The 17924-nt window shown below is 47.3% G+C and overlaps 1 protein-coding gene across 3 annotated transcripts; it reads right to left on the bottom strand.

The window, feature by feature from the left end:
* Positions 1 to 314: 314 nt before the first annotated feature.
* Positions 315 to 15167, bottom strand: LOC136538628 (uncharacterized). Of its 3 annotated transcripts, none has more exons than XR_010779408.1 (13): positions 14850 to 15167; positions 14654 to 14749; positions 14473 to 14550; positions 13046 to 13126; positions 12747 to 12966; positions 12600 to 12658; positions 5528 to 5577; positions 5027 to 5432; positions 4849 to 4941; positions 4240 to 4344; positions 2566 to 2682; positions 2142 to 2284; positions 315 to 402 (listed from the first exon to the last, which is right to left on the bottom strand). XR_010779408.1 is itself a non-coding variant. In XM_066530590.1 (13 exons), exons 1-13 carry the CDS (start codon positions 14919 to 14921, stop codon positions 2207 to 2209), a joined length of 1377 nt encoding a protein of 458 aa, XP_066386687.1. In that variant the 5' UTR covers positions 14922 to 15167; the 3' UTR covers positions 2048 to 2206. The 3 variants fall into 3 exon arrangements, 2 of the variants coding, with proteins under 2 accessions (XP_066386687.1, XP_066386686.1); XM_066530590.1 differs by lacking the exon at positions 315 to 402 and having other exon boundaries at positions 2048 to 2284; positions 5027 to 5266; positions 5345 to 5432; XM_066530589.1 differs by lacking the exon at positions 315 to 402 and having other exon boundaries at positions 2048 to 2284.
* Between the last annotated feature and the right edge of the window lie 2757 nt (positions 15168 to 17924).

The following is a 17924-nucleotide window of genomic DNA, read 5'->3' as shown; positions in this document are numbered from 1 at the left end:
ACACTTGCTTCGTCTTATAATTGTCTAACCAGTTTATTAAGTGTTGTTGTAGAAATTTTTAATAGGCTATTCACCTCTCTCTAGCCATTAGGACCTTTCATCCGTGATCCAGACGACGAAACACCGGAAGTTTTTCTGAAATTTACCAAAGAAAATGAGACCACATGAAAGCAATGCAAGTATTAAATAGGCTTCAATTTCTCACTTATTTTTCTTGGAAGCCTCATCGTCCGGTGGAAGAAAACCAGTAAACTGAGCCACCGGTTCCCTACAGTAATCGTTGTCAACTATCCCTGTCACTGGAAGTCCCCCAACCGAAGGCCAAAAATAGCCTTCACGTCCTGCATGGTCAAGGTTATTTCGCCACAAGGTAGGTGGAACATGTGGGTCTCAGGCCTCCACCTGTTATATGAATAGAACAACTGTTAGTTGTCTCAAATTTGTTACAAGAAAGTTTACGCACAAATAATGCACTCGCATCTATCTACAGCTACAGTAAGTAGTGTTGGGTCAAGGGGCGGAAGACCGTGGTTGACAACATGGATAAGCCCGAGGAAGCCGACACGCTGTATGTACGGCGCATAACGCTCGTCCCACTGGTACGCCTTAGTGTGTGTGCGGGGCCTCAAAGTAGGCAAGGCCACCTCTGCGTCGTTGTCACTCAAGATGTGTGCTCGGTGCTGGTCGTCGTACTCTACCTCAAGAATGGGGTACAACGGGTGCTGCATGGAAGGGGTCATACTGTTATAAATTGATAAACTAAGCGTTAGAGTATTCAAATTAACAAAATTCAAATTAACATTATGTAGCATTGCAAAATTTGAACTTGTTATGCAATACGAACACAATATGAAAGCACATGTATATATTCAAAGTAACATTAACAGACATATCACGCACTAGTAACATAAACAACTTTACTAGGAATATAAGCATTTGACGAAACTTCATGAAGTCATCAAAATCGACGTATCACGCACTAGTAAATACCGACATTTGTAAACTAGTATCTATACCCAAAATCCCTAACTAAATAACTAACTATAAACTAAATAATAAATACATAATCAATCCCTAAACCCAAAATCCTAACTATACTAGAACACACAACCTCAACCTAAAAACTACCTACGTAAATCACAAATAAATTCACTAACATAACTATCCTAAATCATTAACTATCTTAAATTTGACAAACTATCATAAATCAATAACAATCATAAAACACTAACTATCCTAAATCACTAATTATCCTAAAACAATAATAATCAAAATAACATAAAATCAAGATGGAGGTACCTTAAGAGCGGGCGACCTTGACGCACCGGCGTTCGTGGCGCAGCCTAGGCAGGCGCTGCGCGGCGGCAGGGCACGTGCAGCGAGCGATGCGCGGCGACGAGCGGGTGGGCAGGGGTGTGTGCGGGCGGACGGGCTCGCTCGCGATATTTATTTGGCCCAGCCGCGCCATGCTCCGTGACGCGACACTGCCGCGTCAAAATCGGTGGCGCGACAGAGCCCTACCACGTCAACGATCGCGATTCCGGTCGTCGCCACGTCAGCCCGCTGCCGCGCCACCATGCATGACACGGTACAGGCATTTGGCCACATCAAAGCAATAGACGCGACCAAAAGTATTAGTTTAAAAAAAACAGACAGTGTTAAATTTAAAATTAATTTTTAAAAAAGTGTTAAAATTAAAAAAAGAATCTAGGGTGAGGGGTGATGCACGCGGGGCAGACCGTAGAGAGGACGCACATGCACTAGAGTGGCTCACGGTTTTGGTCCACTACTGATAGGTGAGTCCCATTTGAACCGATCACCCCAACCAAACAAAGAACAGAGGTAAATCTATCCCTCTCAACCAAGCACAAACAAACACATCTAAGACACCACCATTCCGATTTCCGAAGGTATAATAGGCGCAACAACCTGGCCTCTCAAAAAACACAAGTACTCGTAGCTCCCTACAACATGCCCTAACTATAATCCATTGTCGTCACTCGTCAGACAGCATGCAACTTGCTCAAGCAGCCTGTTAGGATAGATAAGCAACCAAAACCTTTCGCACTGGTACACTGCAATCAAAACTGTGCTGTTGTACATAATGACATATTTTATAAATTTTGGACAAGAACTGCTACCCTTTTTTTCTCTGAAGGGGTGCATCTCAAGTGAACACAGAATCATTCAGGATCCAACAAAACAGTCAAAGCTCACTGTACTTTCTTGCTAGGGATTCTGCTTTGTGCTCGCTGCCAGCAGTCACAATATAACCAGCTCCAACCTGAAAAATGGGAGATTGAAGAAATAAATATGAATTTAAGCTTTGCATCCATTTCAGTTAACAAACTGGTAAGCAGCTGCACTCCACATGATAAGACCATCACTGGGCAACTAAGGAGCTCCACTCCTGATCAAGATTAAATCACTATAGACCTTGACAGTCCAAAAAACAAACTTTTGGCCACTAATGATTATTTTTCTAATAAATAAACCTAGGAAGGCTATGACACAACGGAAGATATTGCTGGCCAATTCTGCTAAAGGGAGTACAGAAGAGAGTACCTGGCAATCTTTCAGAACAGCCCGTTCTTGCAGTTGAACATTATTACATACAACAGAACCTTGGATGTGGCAACCATCTTCCATAACAACGTGATTCATCACAACAGAGTTGACAATCTGCAGGAAATGATTTCTTTCATGAGAAGGAAACAAAGAAGCTTTAAACCAGAATGGAACTTAAATCTGGCATGGATATCTAAAAGGCCAAACAGTAATTCAATTAAGCATCAAGATATAACTGCAAGACAATCACAAAGGATTCCTTACAGAGAACAAACATCTATTACCACCTAAAAAGCGTGAGGAGGTTTCATCCACAGCTATTTCGTGCGCACCCCAGGCTATGGAACCGAGACCGAACCCACGTCTGCGCTGTCTCCCCACGCCCGCCCCGCATGCCCCCAGGCCGTATGGTGCATGCCCTCATGCATTGCGATGCAGAGTCCAAACCCAGGCCGTTGCATGCCGTGTAAACAGCTGGTGCAATACGGAGCCGAGACATCATGCTGATGCCATATACCTTCTTTTTCCTTGGAAAATAAAAAACATGAATACACTACCAATACTAGAAAGCAATACGCAGGAGCCGCCGCTCAACAAACACGCAAGCCGTAAGTGGCTTGCCCTGCTAGCAGTGGGATCCACTCAAACAAGAAAGGAGCATTTGCAAATGCTTTTGTAAGCGTAATTAAATTAATTATTAAATGATTAAAACATTTACATGTATACTGCAGGAGTAAACGATAAGAGAAATTATTATTGGTTTTTTTTTAGGTTTTTGGAGAACTTATGTAATGCTTGGGTTTCCAAAGCACACCAAAGATGTCATGACAGAAGGTCTTTTGATTTAGTTTTTGACTATTAAGAAAATTAAATGATAATAAAGATCAGGGAATGTGCTTTGTATTTTCTATGTCTAAGCCACAGGCCAAGTGCGTCGCTGTCGGGCAGACCCAGTGCCGGAGGCTCCCACATGAGTGGGGTCTGGGGAAGGAAAAACCGAGGCAAGCCTTCCCCACGCAAAATCCGCGGAGAGGCTGCTTCGAACCCGCGACCTGGTGACGTGGACAAAAGTTTGTGACCCGGTGCAACGCACAGGCACATATCTAGTATATTATCAATTGCATCTTGCTAGTTAACAGAAAATCTTTGAAAGGTTTATGAACATTGACTCCTTTTGCAAGGAATACAGCATGATGGCGAAGAATAGTAGTATAGAAATATGGATACCCATGCCTCTGCAGGGAAGGTTATATTAAGGAACGCACTGAAGCCTAAGCAAGCTAGATCTAAAAGAACACTACTGGTTACAAATACAACCAGTTTCTGTGCCCTGTAATGCACACCCAACATGCCAATTCCTAGTTTTGCTACATAAGCCAGCAAGTACAGCTTTTTAGCATGATATCAAGGTAGTAACTTTTTTTACCGAGAGCAATGTTTTCAAGTCGTCCGATTAATCGTGATTAATCACGATTAATCATCCTAATCGGTCCCTGCTGACTGATTAGGGGTACCGTCGACTTGTACAAGTCATCCGATTAATAGCGATTAATCGTGATTAATCGTCCTAGTCGGTCCCATGGCGACTAGGTTCGACTGGATGACTTGAAAACATTGACCGAGAGCATACAAAAATCATTAAAATGGAATAGCAAGTCACACTGGAATTACCTTTACATTGGAACCAATTCGGCAATGACGACCAATTACGGATCGCTTCACACTACACTTGTCACCTAGCTGTGAACCCTCAGCAAGAATACAATGTGGTCCTATCTAAACAAACATAAAATACAACACAATAAGCCAAAATAGAAATTGTAACCATTTCAAACATCAAACATCATGCAGAATTGGATTAAAAAAATCTCATTATTAATGTACCAAAAGCACTTTTCCTCTGAAGTCAAATAGATAATCAAGACATGCAACCAAACATTGTAAAGTTTGATCATTGGCATGCATTAAAAAGTCTTAGATTTGTCACATGAAAAACCATTATTAATCTCTCAATAAAAGTACTTTCATGTCATGATCCCTCTTTAAATGCTTGCCAACATGGCAAAGTAATCACAATTTTAACTGAAGCATACTGATATTGAAAACCCACAAATGAAAGATCAATATTATCTTAAAGCAAACAAATCAATATTTTCATATATATACGCAACATGGTAGCAGCTAACATAATCACATCCTAAATTCATTTCACGATATGTTCTCTGTATTTTCAGGCGACCATCTCATGATGCTAGATTGCTAGTACTTCAGCAGACTTACTGTAGTCTTTGATCCAAGAACAGAGGATGGGTGGATGATATTGTTTTGTGCGGAGAACGAATAACCAGACAGGTGGCTAGCTTCCCCTATAACCTTCAATACAAAATAATAATAACTTAATCATGATTCGATAGTGGTGCATGTGACAAAATAATTCCCTGTAGAATGAAATCCTTACATCTCGATTGATATCACAATATGATTGAATTGAGTTCAAGCGGTGACAGTATTTGCTTTTAGTAGCAATATAAGCACAGCACCTATGTCCACCACTTGATCTTGATAGTACATTCTGTTTGAAAGCAGATGATGCAATGACACGATGCTGCGACAAACACTGCAAATTACCACTGGACTGAACAGCACTGCTCCCAGTTTCGTCAACTGCTGTTCCACTGCCACCTGATGGAGCTGATCTCTGTTCATGTTTACAACAGTTAAATACTGCTTCAGATGAAAGTGTTACATGTTTACATGTTATTAAGCATGAGCATACCAATTGACTCCTAACTAAATACGGGAGGACTTCAAGTCTAATGCTACGGTATGCTTCCTTCTGTTCCAATACGTCCTGTAATATTGTCCTGTGACCAGCAGTAAATTATGGCTTGAGTGTGAGCATATTTAAAAGAATGACCCAACAAGACATAACAAAAGGTTTAAAAAAATATAGACTAACCTCTTAAAAGCATAAAGATGTGCATCCATTAGGTCACTTCGAATTTCCATCTAATAAAAGAAGAATATCATATTTAGTTTAATTTATAGTTCATCAAACCAATCAAACTGAGTGCTTTTCTGAATTTAAATTAAACCAAATCATTACAGACCGATTAACATGACTGTTATTAATTCACATTAAAATTTTATATGAACATCCAACAAAAATGCAATTATTAAGTGTCTAAGTACCGTATATCGCAACTAAGCTATCAAGGGACTGAGACCGTTAAAAGGAAAAAAGAACTTGACCACAGGGAGAAGACTTCACCCTGGCTTCGCCTTTAAGGAGTGCCCAACCATGGCTGGCTAGAAAACTCGCAGAAACCAGTTCTCAGGAGAGCTGGCTGGCAAGTGGCGAGCCTCTCTACTGGAGGTTCTACCAATTGAGCTATCATTCAGTTCCCAGAACAGATCGTCCATAAAGGGACGATAAGTTTCTTCACTTGCTTTCTTAGAAGAGTATGACTCCTATATTACCAGTTGTTGTGTTACTTGTAAACAAATAACGTGGTGTACACAGACAACAAAGAAAGAATGAATAAGATTTTACAGACTTCTGACAGCTAAGTTGTGCTTTTGTGAAGTTTGAGGTTATATCAGATTGCCCCATCAATCAATAAAATTTCACAGACTCAAAACTTTTCATCAAGTAATGTGTCCATAGCTAAGGTACTAAAGTTTTAGCCCAAAATGAGCATGTCTTGCGATACCAACCCACAACTTTGTTAAAAGGAGGTTCTAGAAAAACAAAAAACAAAGGGTGAATTAAGCTTTGAAATACATTTATATTTGGTAACATCCTATACCAGTGCCCATGATGAAGAGGGCATACAGGAGCAAAAAGAACCAAAATAAAATAAAATACCTCACTTCAAATGCCAAATCATTGGATTCTGTACATTATTGACTTCCAAGACCTGCTAACCGTAACATAAGACAGAACGGCCGAAAACAAAGTAACAAGATTACTCCATGCACCCCTAAGATAATCATATTCCAAAAAATAAAGGAATACCCAAACTCCAAAGGACGACCATACCAGATACTGTTCAATGTCATAATCCAACAACCCAGCAATATTAACATGATTAAAAGGCCAGTATATATATGAAATAGAGAAGACAAATAGTAAGGAGATGTGTTTTATAATTTATATAGGAGAACATTGTTGAAAGCTGAAATAGACTTTGTGAAAGTTTCCAATTTTCCGATGCTTCCAACGGAAATGAAGAGGTGTGAGTTATTAATTATTACTTATCAGATTTGTGCAACTCATCATGATTTGTGCTTGACAGTCAGTATAAACAGCAGCTACTTTGAGTCTGTAAAGCTAGCTTATTACTGTGTGAACATCGAATTATTCTAGTGACAGGTATAGTACCAAATCAATAGCAATATAGCACAAGATTTTTCCCGTGTTACAAATACTCCACAGTTGCCATGCCTAAGGGGTGTTTAGATCTCAGGGCTAAAAATTAGTCATCGTACGATAATAGGCTAAATGTGAACTAATTTTTCTAATGGCCTGTCAAGGGCCTCGAACCCTTGACTGGCCGGACCTCGGCTACGTAGCTCGTAGCCGCCGTCCGTCACGCCGGCGAGGTTATGCCCCTCAGCCGTCGGCTTACAGAGAAGAGAGGTAGATTAGAGATAACTTCTTGCTTGCCCTCAATTGGTTTCCCATACAAGCATATATGGCTCTCGGCCAAACAGAAGGAGAAGGCTCTCCTTAATTGTAGGACTAATCTTAACAAAGAAATAACTAACAAAGGAAACAACTAATCAGGTGGCTAACTTTCCTCCTAGCCACTCGCCTGCCCTTCCTGCGTCCTGGCTGCGCGCTCGGCCTCCCGGCGCACGTCGCGGGCTCGCCTGCGCCTGGCGTACGTGCGCCCGCACATGACATCTCTCCCGCCGTCGAAGACCAGCTCGTCCTCGAGCTGAAAATCAGGGAACCGAGCACGGAAGTCGTCGTAGTCCTCCCAGCTTGCCGATGCAGCCGGCTCATCTTGCCACTGGACCAACACCTGCCGTACCCCGCGAGCCAGCCGACCGGCGGTGACCGCCGCAGGCACCGGCACCATAGCGCCGTTGTGGGTTGGTGGCAGTGCCGGGGGTGTTGCAGGCGGCGTGCCAACGAACTTCTTGAGCACCCCAACGTGGAACACATCATGGAGGCGGGCCCCTGGTGGAAGATCGAGCCGGACAGCCACGGCGTTGATGACCTCCCCGACGCGATACGGCCCGACGAACCGGGGCTTGAGCTTGCCGGTGGTGGTACGTGGCAGTGACGCTGCTGGGCGCTGCCGGAGCCGGAGGAGTGCCCAGTCACCAACTTGGAAAGCCACTGGACGATGGTGCTGGTCGTAGACACGCTTCTGGACCGCCTGGGCCTGTTCGAGGCGGTAGCGGACGTCGTCGAGGAAGGCCGCGCGGTCCTCCATCTCCTGGGCAACAGCAGCCACGCGTGTCTCGCCAGGCTCATAAGAGCGGATGGTTGGCGGATCGCGGCCATAGACCACGCGGAACGGCGTCTCCCGGAGCGACGATTGGAAGGCCGTGTTGTAGGTGTATTCGGCCCACGGGAGCCAGCGAAGCCACTGTCGAGGACGGTCGCCGGTGAAGCAGCGGAGGTACATGACGATCACCCTGTTGGCGGCCTCCGTCTGGCCATCCGTTTGCGGGTGAAAGGCCGACGACATGAAGAGCTTGGTGCCAGTGAGGCGCATGAGCTCGGTCCAGAACGCCGACGTGAACACCGGGTCGCGGTCCGAGACGATGGACTAGGGAATGTCATGAAGGCGGACGATGTCGCCGAAGAACGCTTGGGCGACGGATTCGGCGGTGTAGGGGTGCGCCAGCGGAATGAAGTGGCAGTACTTGCTGAAGCGGTCGACGACGGAGAGGATGACTGTCTTGCCCTGCACCCGGGGCAGCGCTTCAATGAAATCGATGCCGATGTCGGCCCAAACGCTGGACGGAATGGGCAGCGGTTGGAGCAGCCCGGCCGACCTCAGGTGGTCCGTCTTGTACTTCTGGCACGTGGTGCACGCCTTCACAAAATCCTGCACCAAACGACGCATGTTGGGGAAATGAAAATCACGCCGTAGGCGGTGCAGCGTGCGATGAACGCCTTCATGGCCGTCGTCGTGGACCGCGGCCAGGATCTCCTGAAGGAGTGGCGACGCGGGCGGGATGTAGAGGCGGCCCGCCAGGGTGACCATGCCATCGATGATGGCCCACGGCGCGGCGCGGGTGCCCGCACGGAGTTCGTCGTGGACGGCGACCAGCGCTGGGTCGGTGGCCTGGGCATGGCGGAGGCGCTCGATGAAGTCGAACCGGGGCGCTGAAATGGCCAGCAGCTCGCCCGCATCGTTGTCGCGGCGGGATAGAGCGTCGGCGACAGTGTTCGTAGCCCCGGAGCGGTACTCCACTGTGAAGTCGAAGCCCAAGAGCTTGCCGACCCAGTGGTGCTGCGGAATCGTGGCGAGACGCTGATCGAGGAGGTATTTCAAGCTGTAGTGGTCCGTCTTGACGATGAAGCGGCGCCCCCACAGGTAGGGCCTCCAATGCCGAACCGCCTGAACCAGGCCAATGAGCTCGCGCTCGTAGGCAGCCAGGGCGCGGTGGCGCGGTGCCACTGGCCGGCTGAAGTACGCCACCGGGTGTCCCGCCTGGATTAGTACCGCCCCAAAGCCAACCGTGGACACGTCACACTCGACGACGAACAGCTTGGCGAAGTCGGGCATGGCGAGGACGGGGGCCGACGTGACCGCCGCTTTGAGCGCCGAGAACGCCGCGGCCGCTGCGTCGTCCCATGCGAAGCCATCCTTCTTGAGCAACGCCGTCAGGGGCGCGGCCACCGTGCCATAGTTATGCACGAACTTGCGGTAGTACCCCGCGAGTCCGAGGAAGCCACGAACAGCACGGGCGGAGCGTGGCGCCGGCCAATCATGGATGGCCTGCACCTTGGCCGGATCCATGGCGACGCCCGCAGCGGAGATAACGTGGCCGAGGTAGGCGACGGCGGAGGCACCGAAGGAGCATTTGGTGCGCTTGACGAAGAGCTGATGGCGGCTGAGCTCGTCGAAGACAGCACGCAGGTGCCGCAGGTGATCCACCCATGTCCTGCTGTAAATCAAGATATCGTCAAAAAATACGAGGACGAAGCGACGGAGGAACGGCCGCAAAACGTCGTTCATCAAGGCTTGGAACGTGGCCGGTGCGTTGCAGAGTCCGAACGCCATGACCAGGAACTCGTACAGGCCGTCATGCGTGCGGAACGCCGTCTTGTGGATGTCCTCGGGCCGCATGCGGACCTGGTGGTACCCCGACCGCAGGTCTAGCTTGGAGAAGAATTTGGCGCCATTGAGCTCATCCAGCAGCTCATCCACCACCGGGATTGGGAAGGCGTCTTTGACCGTCACGGCGTTCAGGGCCCGGTAGTCGACGCAGAAGCGCCAGGAACCGTCGGGCTTCTTCACAAGGAGGACCGGCGACGAGAACGGGGAGTCGCTGCGGCGGACGATCCCTTGTTCAATCATGGCGGCACATTGCCGCTCCAACTCATCCTTGTGGGCAGCCGGGTACCGATAGGGGCGTACGGCTACCGGCTGTGCAGCGGGCTTCAGCAGGATGCGGTGATCATGGGCGCGCTTGGGGGGCAGGCCAGTCGGAGTGGCGAAGACCCCTGCAAACGCGTCGAGGAGAGCCTCCAGGAGCGGCTCGCCAGTGGACAAGGCGCGCGCCGCCGGCCCCGCCGCCGTGGCCAGTCCAGCCCAGGAGATGGTGCGGCCCCCATGCTGGAAAGACATGCGCCGGTTGGCCAGGTCCCAGACAATGGGCCCCAACGCGCCGAGCCACTTGGTGCCGAGGACGATGTCATACCCGGCCAGGGGCATGACGAAGAGATCCGCCGGGAACGCAGCACCGGCGATGAGCAGCGGCGCGTCGCGGATGACGCCGGCGCAGGTGATCTTCTCGCCATTGGTGACCATGGCCGTGAGACGGGGACGTTGCCGGAGAGGAAGTTCCAAGCGCCGCGCGGCCTCCTCGGAGATGAAATTGTGGGTGCTGCCGGAGTCGAGGAGGGCGACGAGCGAGGCGGCCCCCAGTGTCACCGCGAGCTGCATGGTGTCCGTCATGGACACACCGGCCACCGCCTGCAGCGAGAAGCAGGGGGCGTCCTTGTCCCCGGCATCAGCGGCGTCTTCGGTGTCATCAATCTCCACACCGTCCACGAAGAAAATCCGCTTGCAAAACCTGTTATGGCCACGAGAGTACTTTTCATCACAGTTAAAACAGAGGCCAAGGCGGCGACGTTCCGCCTGCTCCGCCGTGGAGAGGCGCCGCTGGTTGACCTCGCGGCGTCCCTGGTCGGCACCCGCCGGCGGCGCGGGAAGTGCCAGCTGCTGGGGCGGTGCGGGAAGAGCTTGGCGAGGCGGCGGCGGCGGCAGCAGACCGCGCGCGCCAGGCCGGACCGGGGCCTGAGGTGGCCTGTCGATCTCCATGAGCTCCACTTGGCGCGCCAGGCTCATCGCGGCGGCGAGCGTGTCAGGATTGTGGATGCGCACCGCGTGACTCAGAGGCGGAAGGAGGCCGCCGGTGAAGAGTTGCACCCGCTGAGCCTCGTCAAGCCGACCGGCGCGGGGCAGGAGTGCCTGGAAGCGGTTGGAGTACTCCTCCACTGTTCCGGTGCGCCGGCACTCGGAAAGCTCGAACATCGGGGCGGAACGGAGAGGAGGCCCGAACCTCTCGTTCAGGAGGTCTTTGAATCGGCCCCAGGACGGGGCGCCATCATCTTCTTCGAGCTGGTTGTACCACAGCTGCGCGACGTCGTCCAGATGGTAAGATGCCATCCGAACCCGTTCCTCTCCCATGGTGCGGTGGTGACGGAAGTACGACTCGCATTTGTTGATGAACAGCATCGGATCGACGGTGCCATCAAAGCGGGGGAAGTCCCACTTTTTGTGCTTGATGAACGGATCTTGGTCGCGCTGCCCGTCGGGGCGACGGCCCCCTCCGTTGTCCGAGGACGACGAGGACTTGTCCTTCATGGCCGCCATATCGGACTTCAGAGACGACACCTCCGTGCTGAGGGACCTCAGTTCGGCGAGCACGTCGGCAAGGGTGGGGTCGGCCATGGCTGCGGTAGGGGTTGGCGGCGATGGCGGCGGCGGCGGCTGGTGGGCTGCGGTGGAAGAGTGGGTGGAGCGGGTGGGCGAGGATCGACGAGACCGTGATACCAGGTTGTCAAGGGCCTCGAACCCCTGACTGGCCGGACCTCGGCTACGTAGCTCGTAGCCGCCGTCCGTCACGCCGACGAGGTTATGCCCCTCAGTCGTCGGCTTACAGAGAAGAGAGGTAGATTAGAGATAACTTCTTGCTTGCCCTCAATTGGTTTCCCGTACAAGCATATATGGCTCTCGGCCAAACAGAAGGAGAAGGCTCTCCTTAATTGTAGGACTAATCTTAACAAAGAAATAACTAACAAAGGAAACAACTAATCAGGTGGCTAACTTTCCTCCTAGCCACTCGCCTGCCCTTCCTGCGTCCTGGCTGCGCGCTCGGCCTCCCGGCGCACGTCGCGGGCTCGCCTGCGCCTGGCGTACGTGCGCCCGCACATGACATGGCCTCTAACGGTCTAACCATCAACTAATCGTCATTAATTTTTTCAGTCTATGTTTAGTCCTTCTATTTGGCATCTAAAACCCAGGATTAGTTTTTACTCCTGAGATCCAAACACCCCTCCGAGTGACTATGACAAGAACCCAATCTTCCAGCAATACTCCTATATCTTAAATTCTTAATATAGATGGCTGCCCATGGGCCACTGATTTGTCTATCTAAATCACTGCACAGACAATCCAGTTGCAAAAACTTGAGACTGACACAACCTAGCATTGGCCTGTTTGTTTTTCAAGAATCATGATGCGTAACAATGTCACCATAAGTATAGCATAGCACTGAAACTCGAAATTCCTCAAAAACAAATGTAGCTGAGGTGATACATAGAATAGGTGCCTTACCTGACCAACAGCCTGTATTTTTCTTTTATGAACTTGAACATCTTTTTCAACATCAGTTCCTACAGGTGACATTGAAAGATATGAGAATCATGCATGCATGACATTACTAGCCTTCTATTACACTTAATGAAATCACAGTAAGCAAACCTGACACGATATGCAACAAGAATTGTTTACTCCTGTCCAGCCCTACTATGTTCAAACGATTTGGCTTTTTAGCTTTATCTTTCCCACTAGAAGAAGCAGTGTCTGAAGGACCACTAACAGGAACAGAACATAGTAAAGCAGTAACAGCTGCACCATTTCTTCTATGAGTAGCAGCAACAGCCCCAGGCAACACATCTGTTACCAGGTCACCGCTAACTACCTATTCAAACACAGCTCAATGTGTTAGAATCGTGCAACATTTTGTCAACATTGCCATAGTATGAAAGCACAAACATTACCAAAATATCATTTGCCGTCAGTCGCTTCGAAATAGCTCGTAATGCACCAGCACTTCCAAGGTCTTCAGAAACCACAACTACCTGAATACAAACAAGAGTTACTTCCACAAATAAAATGAAAATATGTTCCCCTACAGTCACTCAAATGTTTGTCAATGAGATTGAGCTTATAGCATAACATAAATAAACAAATGCCAATCAAAGAAAACAAAGAATTAGGAGAGAACCTTATAAAAACAAGAATGAACTCAAGAAGTTGAAGTTACTTTACTAGAAATAGAATCATATATTATACTGACTTTATATATAATATAACATGAACAGAAACATCCATGGGCTTAATAATTAGCATTGATGAAAAAAGGAAATAAGTTAGAACAAAGACATGCTCACAAGATATTTAAATTTTAATGGAGTTATGTTTGGATTGACATATAGTCTCACGCCATCAAAGAAAGTGTTGAAAAATCAACAAAGATTACATTCAAGCATTGGTGGAAAAATATAAATCTTGTAAGATTCAAACTAGTAGCCAGCTTAATTCCAACTTTAAACGCAAGAAAGAGCAACAATGGGAGAGCACAGTGAGAGTACACTCTTGTTTGAATAACAATTAACAAATGAACAACATGAAATGGTACTGAGATATGGAGGGAACATACTTGAAATCAAATTTTCATTTAGAACTAAAGAATTCGCTTATGTTATGCTACATTCATAAATCATAAATAAATCAACATCCATGTTGTAGAAGGCATTCGATTCAAAACTTGGGGAGCGATTGGCTGCTGCCTAGTGCCTCATCTCCACTTAGGTGGCTAACTAGCATGGAAGGAAGTTGTAGCAAAAAAAGGATAGGAGCTCGCTCAAAAAAGACAGTAGGGGAGGCCAAACAACACCTAAGTCGCAGCCTCTCCAACGCTGATTAGCCTTCAATAGTCGTAAATATCAGCACCTCAACAACACAGACAAACAGGTATCAGGTATGATAGCATATCCACGCTTCAAGACCAGTTTGTTTAAATGAAATTCCACTCACAACACATGAGAAAAATTTTCCACAAAAAAACATATAGAGTCCCAATGATAATGCAGGGATGAGGTAACCTGCCTCCATAGACAGCCTACCATAACAAATGCTAGTAGATGGGTGCCTAGTCAAACTAACTCAAAATCCACATGAAAAATAATCTAATCTATCTAAGAACTAAAACATTGACCTAATACCTAGTTCTAAAGGCTTGATTAGTTCTGCCATGAAAATGTATCCAACTAATTTATCTTCATGCATCCTTAGAACAAATTTATACGCTTGTTTCTAGGATCTTCTCCAATTACATACTCTTAGCACTAACACAAAGGCAATACCCCAAGTAACCAAGCATTGGGCATTGCAATCAAAGACACGGAATCAGAAGCAAACTCACCTCCACTCGAAGCCGATCCAGGTATGCACTGGATACCCAAGCGTCGACAAGCTGCGCAGCTTCCTGCCCCTCAACCACCTGCACCACACCACATCAGCCAAACAATATCCTGCTCGTGGCTTGGGAAGTTGGGACCACAGCCGTGACAGGAGGAAGAGAAGCAGAAGAGCGAGGAGCTCACCACGATGAGGTCCTTGAGGTCGCTGGCCTCAAGGAGGTCCAGCGCGTAAGAGAGCACGGGGCGGTTGGCGACCGGGAGCAACGCCTTGGGAACGTCCTGCTCAGTGAAGAGGAGGAAGCTTAGGTACAGGTTAAGACGCGAGACTAACAGGGATGAGGTGAGGTGATATGGGAAAAAGGAGAAGGGGGGATACCACCTTGGAAACGAGGGGCGAGAGTTTCTCGGAGTCGGAGGTGCCGCCGGCGAGGACGACGACCTGGAAGTCCATCTCCGACGAAATTGCGGCGGTTGAGGGGGTCACCGGCTCGTTGGACAGCCCCTTGACGCCGCCTCTCGACTTACTACTAGTGCTAGCGTTAGGGGCGGGAACCGGGGAGGAGAGGATGAGGCGGCGAAGGAGGACAGCAAGACGGAGTCGTGCACGGTGGCGGCCTGGCAGGCGGCGGCGAGCGTCTCGAGCGTCGCCGTGGCGGCGCCGATGCCCGATGGGGAGTGGGAGACTCTGGAGGCTTAGGGCTGCAATGGCCAAACTGGGCCTTTTCCTTATCGTCGGGCCGGGCTTTCGTACTGTGCAACGAACTGGGCCATTGGGGCTACGTTGTACTCCGTAACAGAATAGATCGAGAGACATGCGCGAGAGTTTTACATACAGGAAGTAAAAAAATTGTAACGCTTTTTTTTAGAAATAGTGTGATATCAGCAAGTTAGCACCAATCGTAAAAAATGTGGAATTATGCAAATTTTCATTAAGACCCGTTTAGATCCTTAGAATTAAATTTATTTTAATAATTATAATTTAGACACATATTAATATCAAATTTAAAGCCAAATAGCCTAATATAAAAGAATAAGTTTGAGTTGGAGAGGAAAAAGGAAGCATGAGCGGTTCACGCCTCCCATCCAACCAATTTGATCTAATAAGCTCTTAAAGGCCTTTAGCAACGAAGGATTTGGTATTGTCATTACATACCTGGAAGCAGTGATGTCCGTATCAAAATAGTCTAAAAAAAGTTGAATGCATCGTAGGTCTATTAATTTTAGGTGGTGTGTCATCTAGGTCCATCAACTTTTAAACTGTATTTTTAGGTCCATTAATTTTTGGTGGTATGTCATCTAGGTCCATTAACTTTCAAACTGTATTTTTGGTCCATTAACTTTTAATGGTGCGTCATCAAGGTCCATCAACTTTTAAATTATATTTTTGGGTCTCTAAACTTTTTAACTGGTTCACTGTAGGTCCATATCCTTTCGTTTAGCGAATAGATCTGACATGACACGTCAAAAAAGTAGCCACCGTGGAGTACAGGACGAGATCACCATCCGGAGATAATCTTCAATACGAAGAACCTGATGGGATCACCATCTAGGGTTTCTCGAGCAACGGCTCGACGGGAAATAAACTCCACAATAAAATCCAGTCTAATCTACCCGGTACACGGCCGAAGCCCACAGGAATAGGCACGCAGGCCACCTGACACAAACAAAACTTGGACTCCACTAGCCCAACTAGGATCGATTGACCCTGAGTCCCTGATTCGGCTAACATGCATGGCACGTCCAAACGCAGCCACCAATTTGATTCCCGTACATAGGTGCACACAGGCACTAAAAGCTAGATGCTAGATAAAAGATCGTGTATCACAACTAGATAGAAAACTAATGCATGGAAATAATAAAATACTACGGCAAGGATGCTAATCACGTTGGAAAAATTCTATTGATGATCTCCTCATCTCCACCTCTTTAGAATTAGTATTGGTGTATTTTGTTGGCTTTATTTTCTTCTCCTTTCCACGCAACAATAAGACATCTCTATAAAATATCTTTGATGACAGTCCAGCAGTTATAAATTTCTCCATGTCCACAATATATTTATCTTTAAAAATAATAGTCCCAAATTTAAGATCAGAGGATATTAACGAATTACCAGCTGCTATATTTGAATTATTACTAGACAAGTCTCCATAAACATCTTGAGGAGCTATGGACTCATCACCTACTCCACGGTGGCTGCTTATTTGGCGTGCCATGTCAGATTTATTCATTAAATGAAGAGGTATAGACCTATGGTGAACCAGTTAAAAAGTTTAGGGACCCAAAAATACAATTTGAAAGTTGATGGACCTAGATGACACACCATCAAAAGTTAATAGACCCAAAAATGCAATTTGAAAGTTGATGGACCTGACACACCACCAAAAGTTAATAGACCCAAAAATATAGTTTGAAAATTGATAGATCTAGATGACATACCACCAAAAGTTAATAGACCTACGGTGCATTTAACTCTCTAAAAATTATGGAAAAGACTAGCGTCCGGATGATAGGACGTCTGGATGCGGCGTCTTGTAAGTGCAATCAAGCCTTAATGTGGGTTTTGGTGTTGATGACCGCTTAATTAGAGAACTAATGAGATTTATTAAGATGACAAGCAGGGAATTCATTATAGAGGATGTTACATGGAAAGAAGGAGCCCCAAAATACAAATAAGGACGGCATCACGCTCAAAGGAGTTTTGAATTATTTTATCTTTTGAAATTGAATATGGAAAAATCCATACTATAAAGGAGACACTACAACTGGTTAAAAGTGTGTGACCAAATGCTCAATCTTTACACAAAACATCCTCACACCTCAGCCAAGATAGCCAACTTAACAACTCCTTCACCCTTGTTGTCTTGCTGGGTGCGGTAGTGCCGTACCTGAAGAGAGGCACTGCCGTACTTAGGGCGGCATTGCCGTAGTTAAGAAACGTTTGGAGGTAGGGGTATTTATACTTTTTCCTGTCCTCCATAACGACTCTCTCTTCTTCCCCAATGGTTCAGACCGACGAAAATCAGCAGGTGCTCATCTCCTCTCTCCTCCATTGGTGCCCTTCAAGCTCTCAAGCTTTCCCTTTGACTTCCCCATCAATCCTTGAGAGAAAAAGGTGTCAAAAGTGATTAGAGAGCAGCTCCACTGATTCCCAAAGCCTAAAGAGTATTTGGTTCACGTTTTGGCCGGCGGTTATGTTTGTTACTCTTGGAGCTTGGATTATAGCCGGTAGAGCATCGCCCGGTGAGCTTGCCAAGTTTGTGGTAGCCCCCGGAGGTTTGTAACCACCTCTTGCAGCAAGTAAAATTACTCATAATCTTAAGAGTTCACTCTCTTGACTTGAGAACGAGGTAGGATTGCAAATCCCTAAGCCTTAGTGGTATACCTCAACAACGTGGACTTAGGCAAGCCTTGGTGGCGAGCTAAACTATAGGATAAATCCTTATGTCATCTTGTG

The sequence above is a fragment of the Miscanthus floridulus genome, chromosome 2, assembly GCF_019320115.1.
Source record: "Miscanthus floridulus cultivar M001 chromosome 2, ASM1932011v1, whole genome shotgun sequence".
Lineage (NCBI taxonomy): Eukaryota > Viridiplantae > Streptophyta > Magnoliopsida > Poales > Poaceae > Miscanthus > Miscanthus floridulus.
Note: the sequence above shows the minus strand (reverse complement) of the source record. Positions and strands in the feature narration are given on the sequence as shown.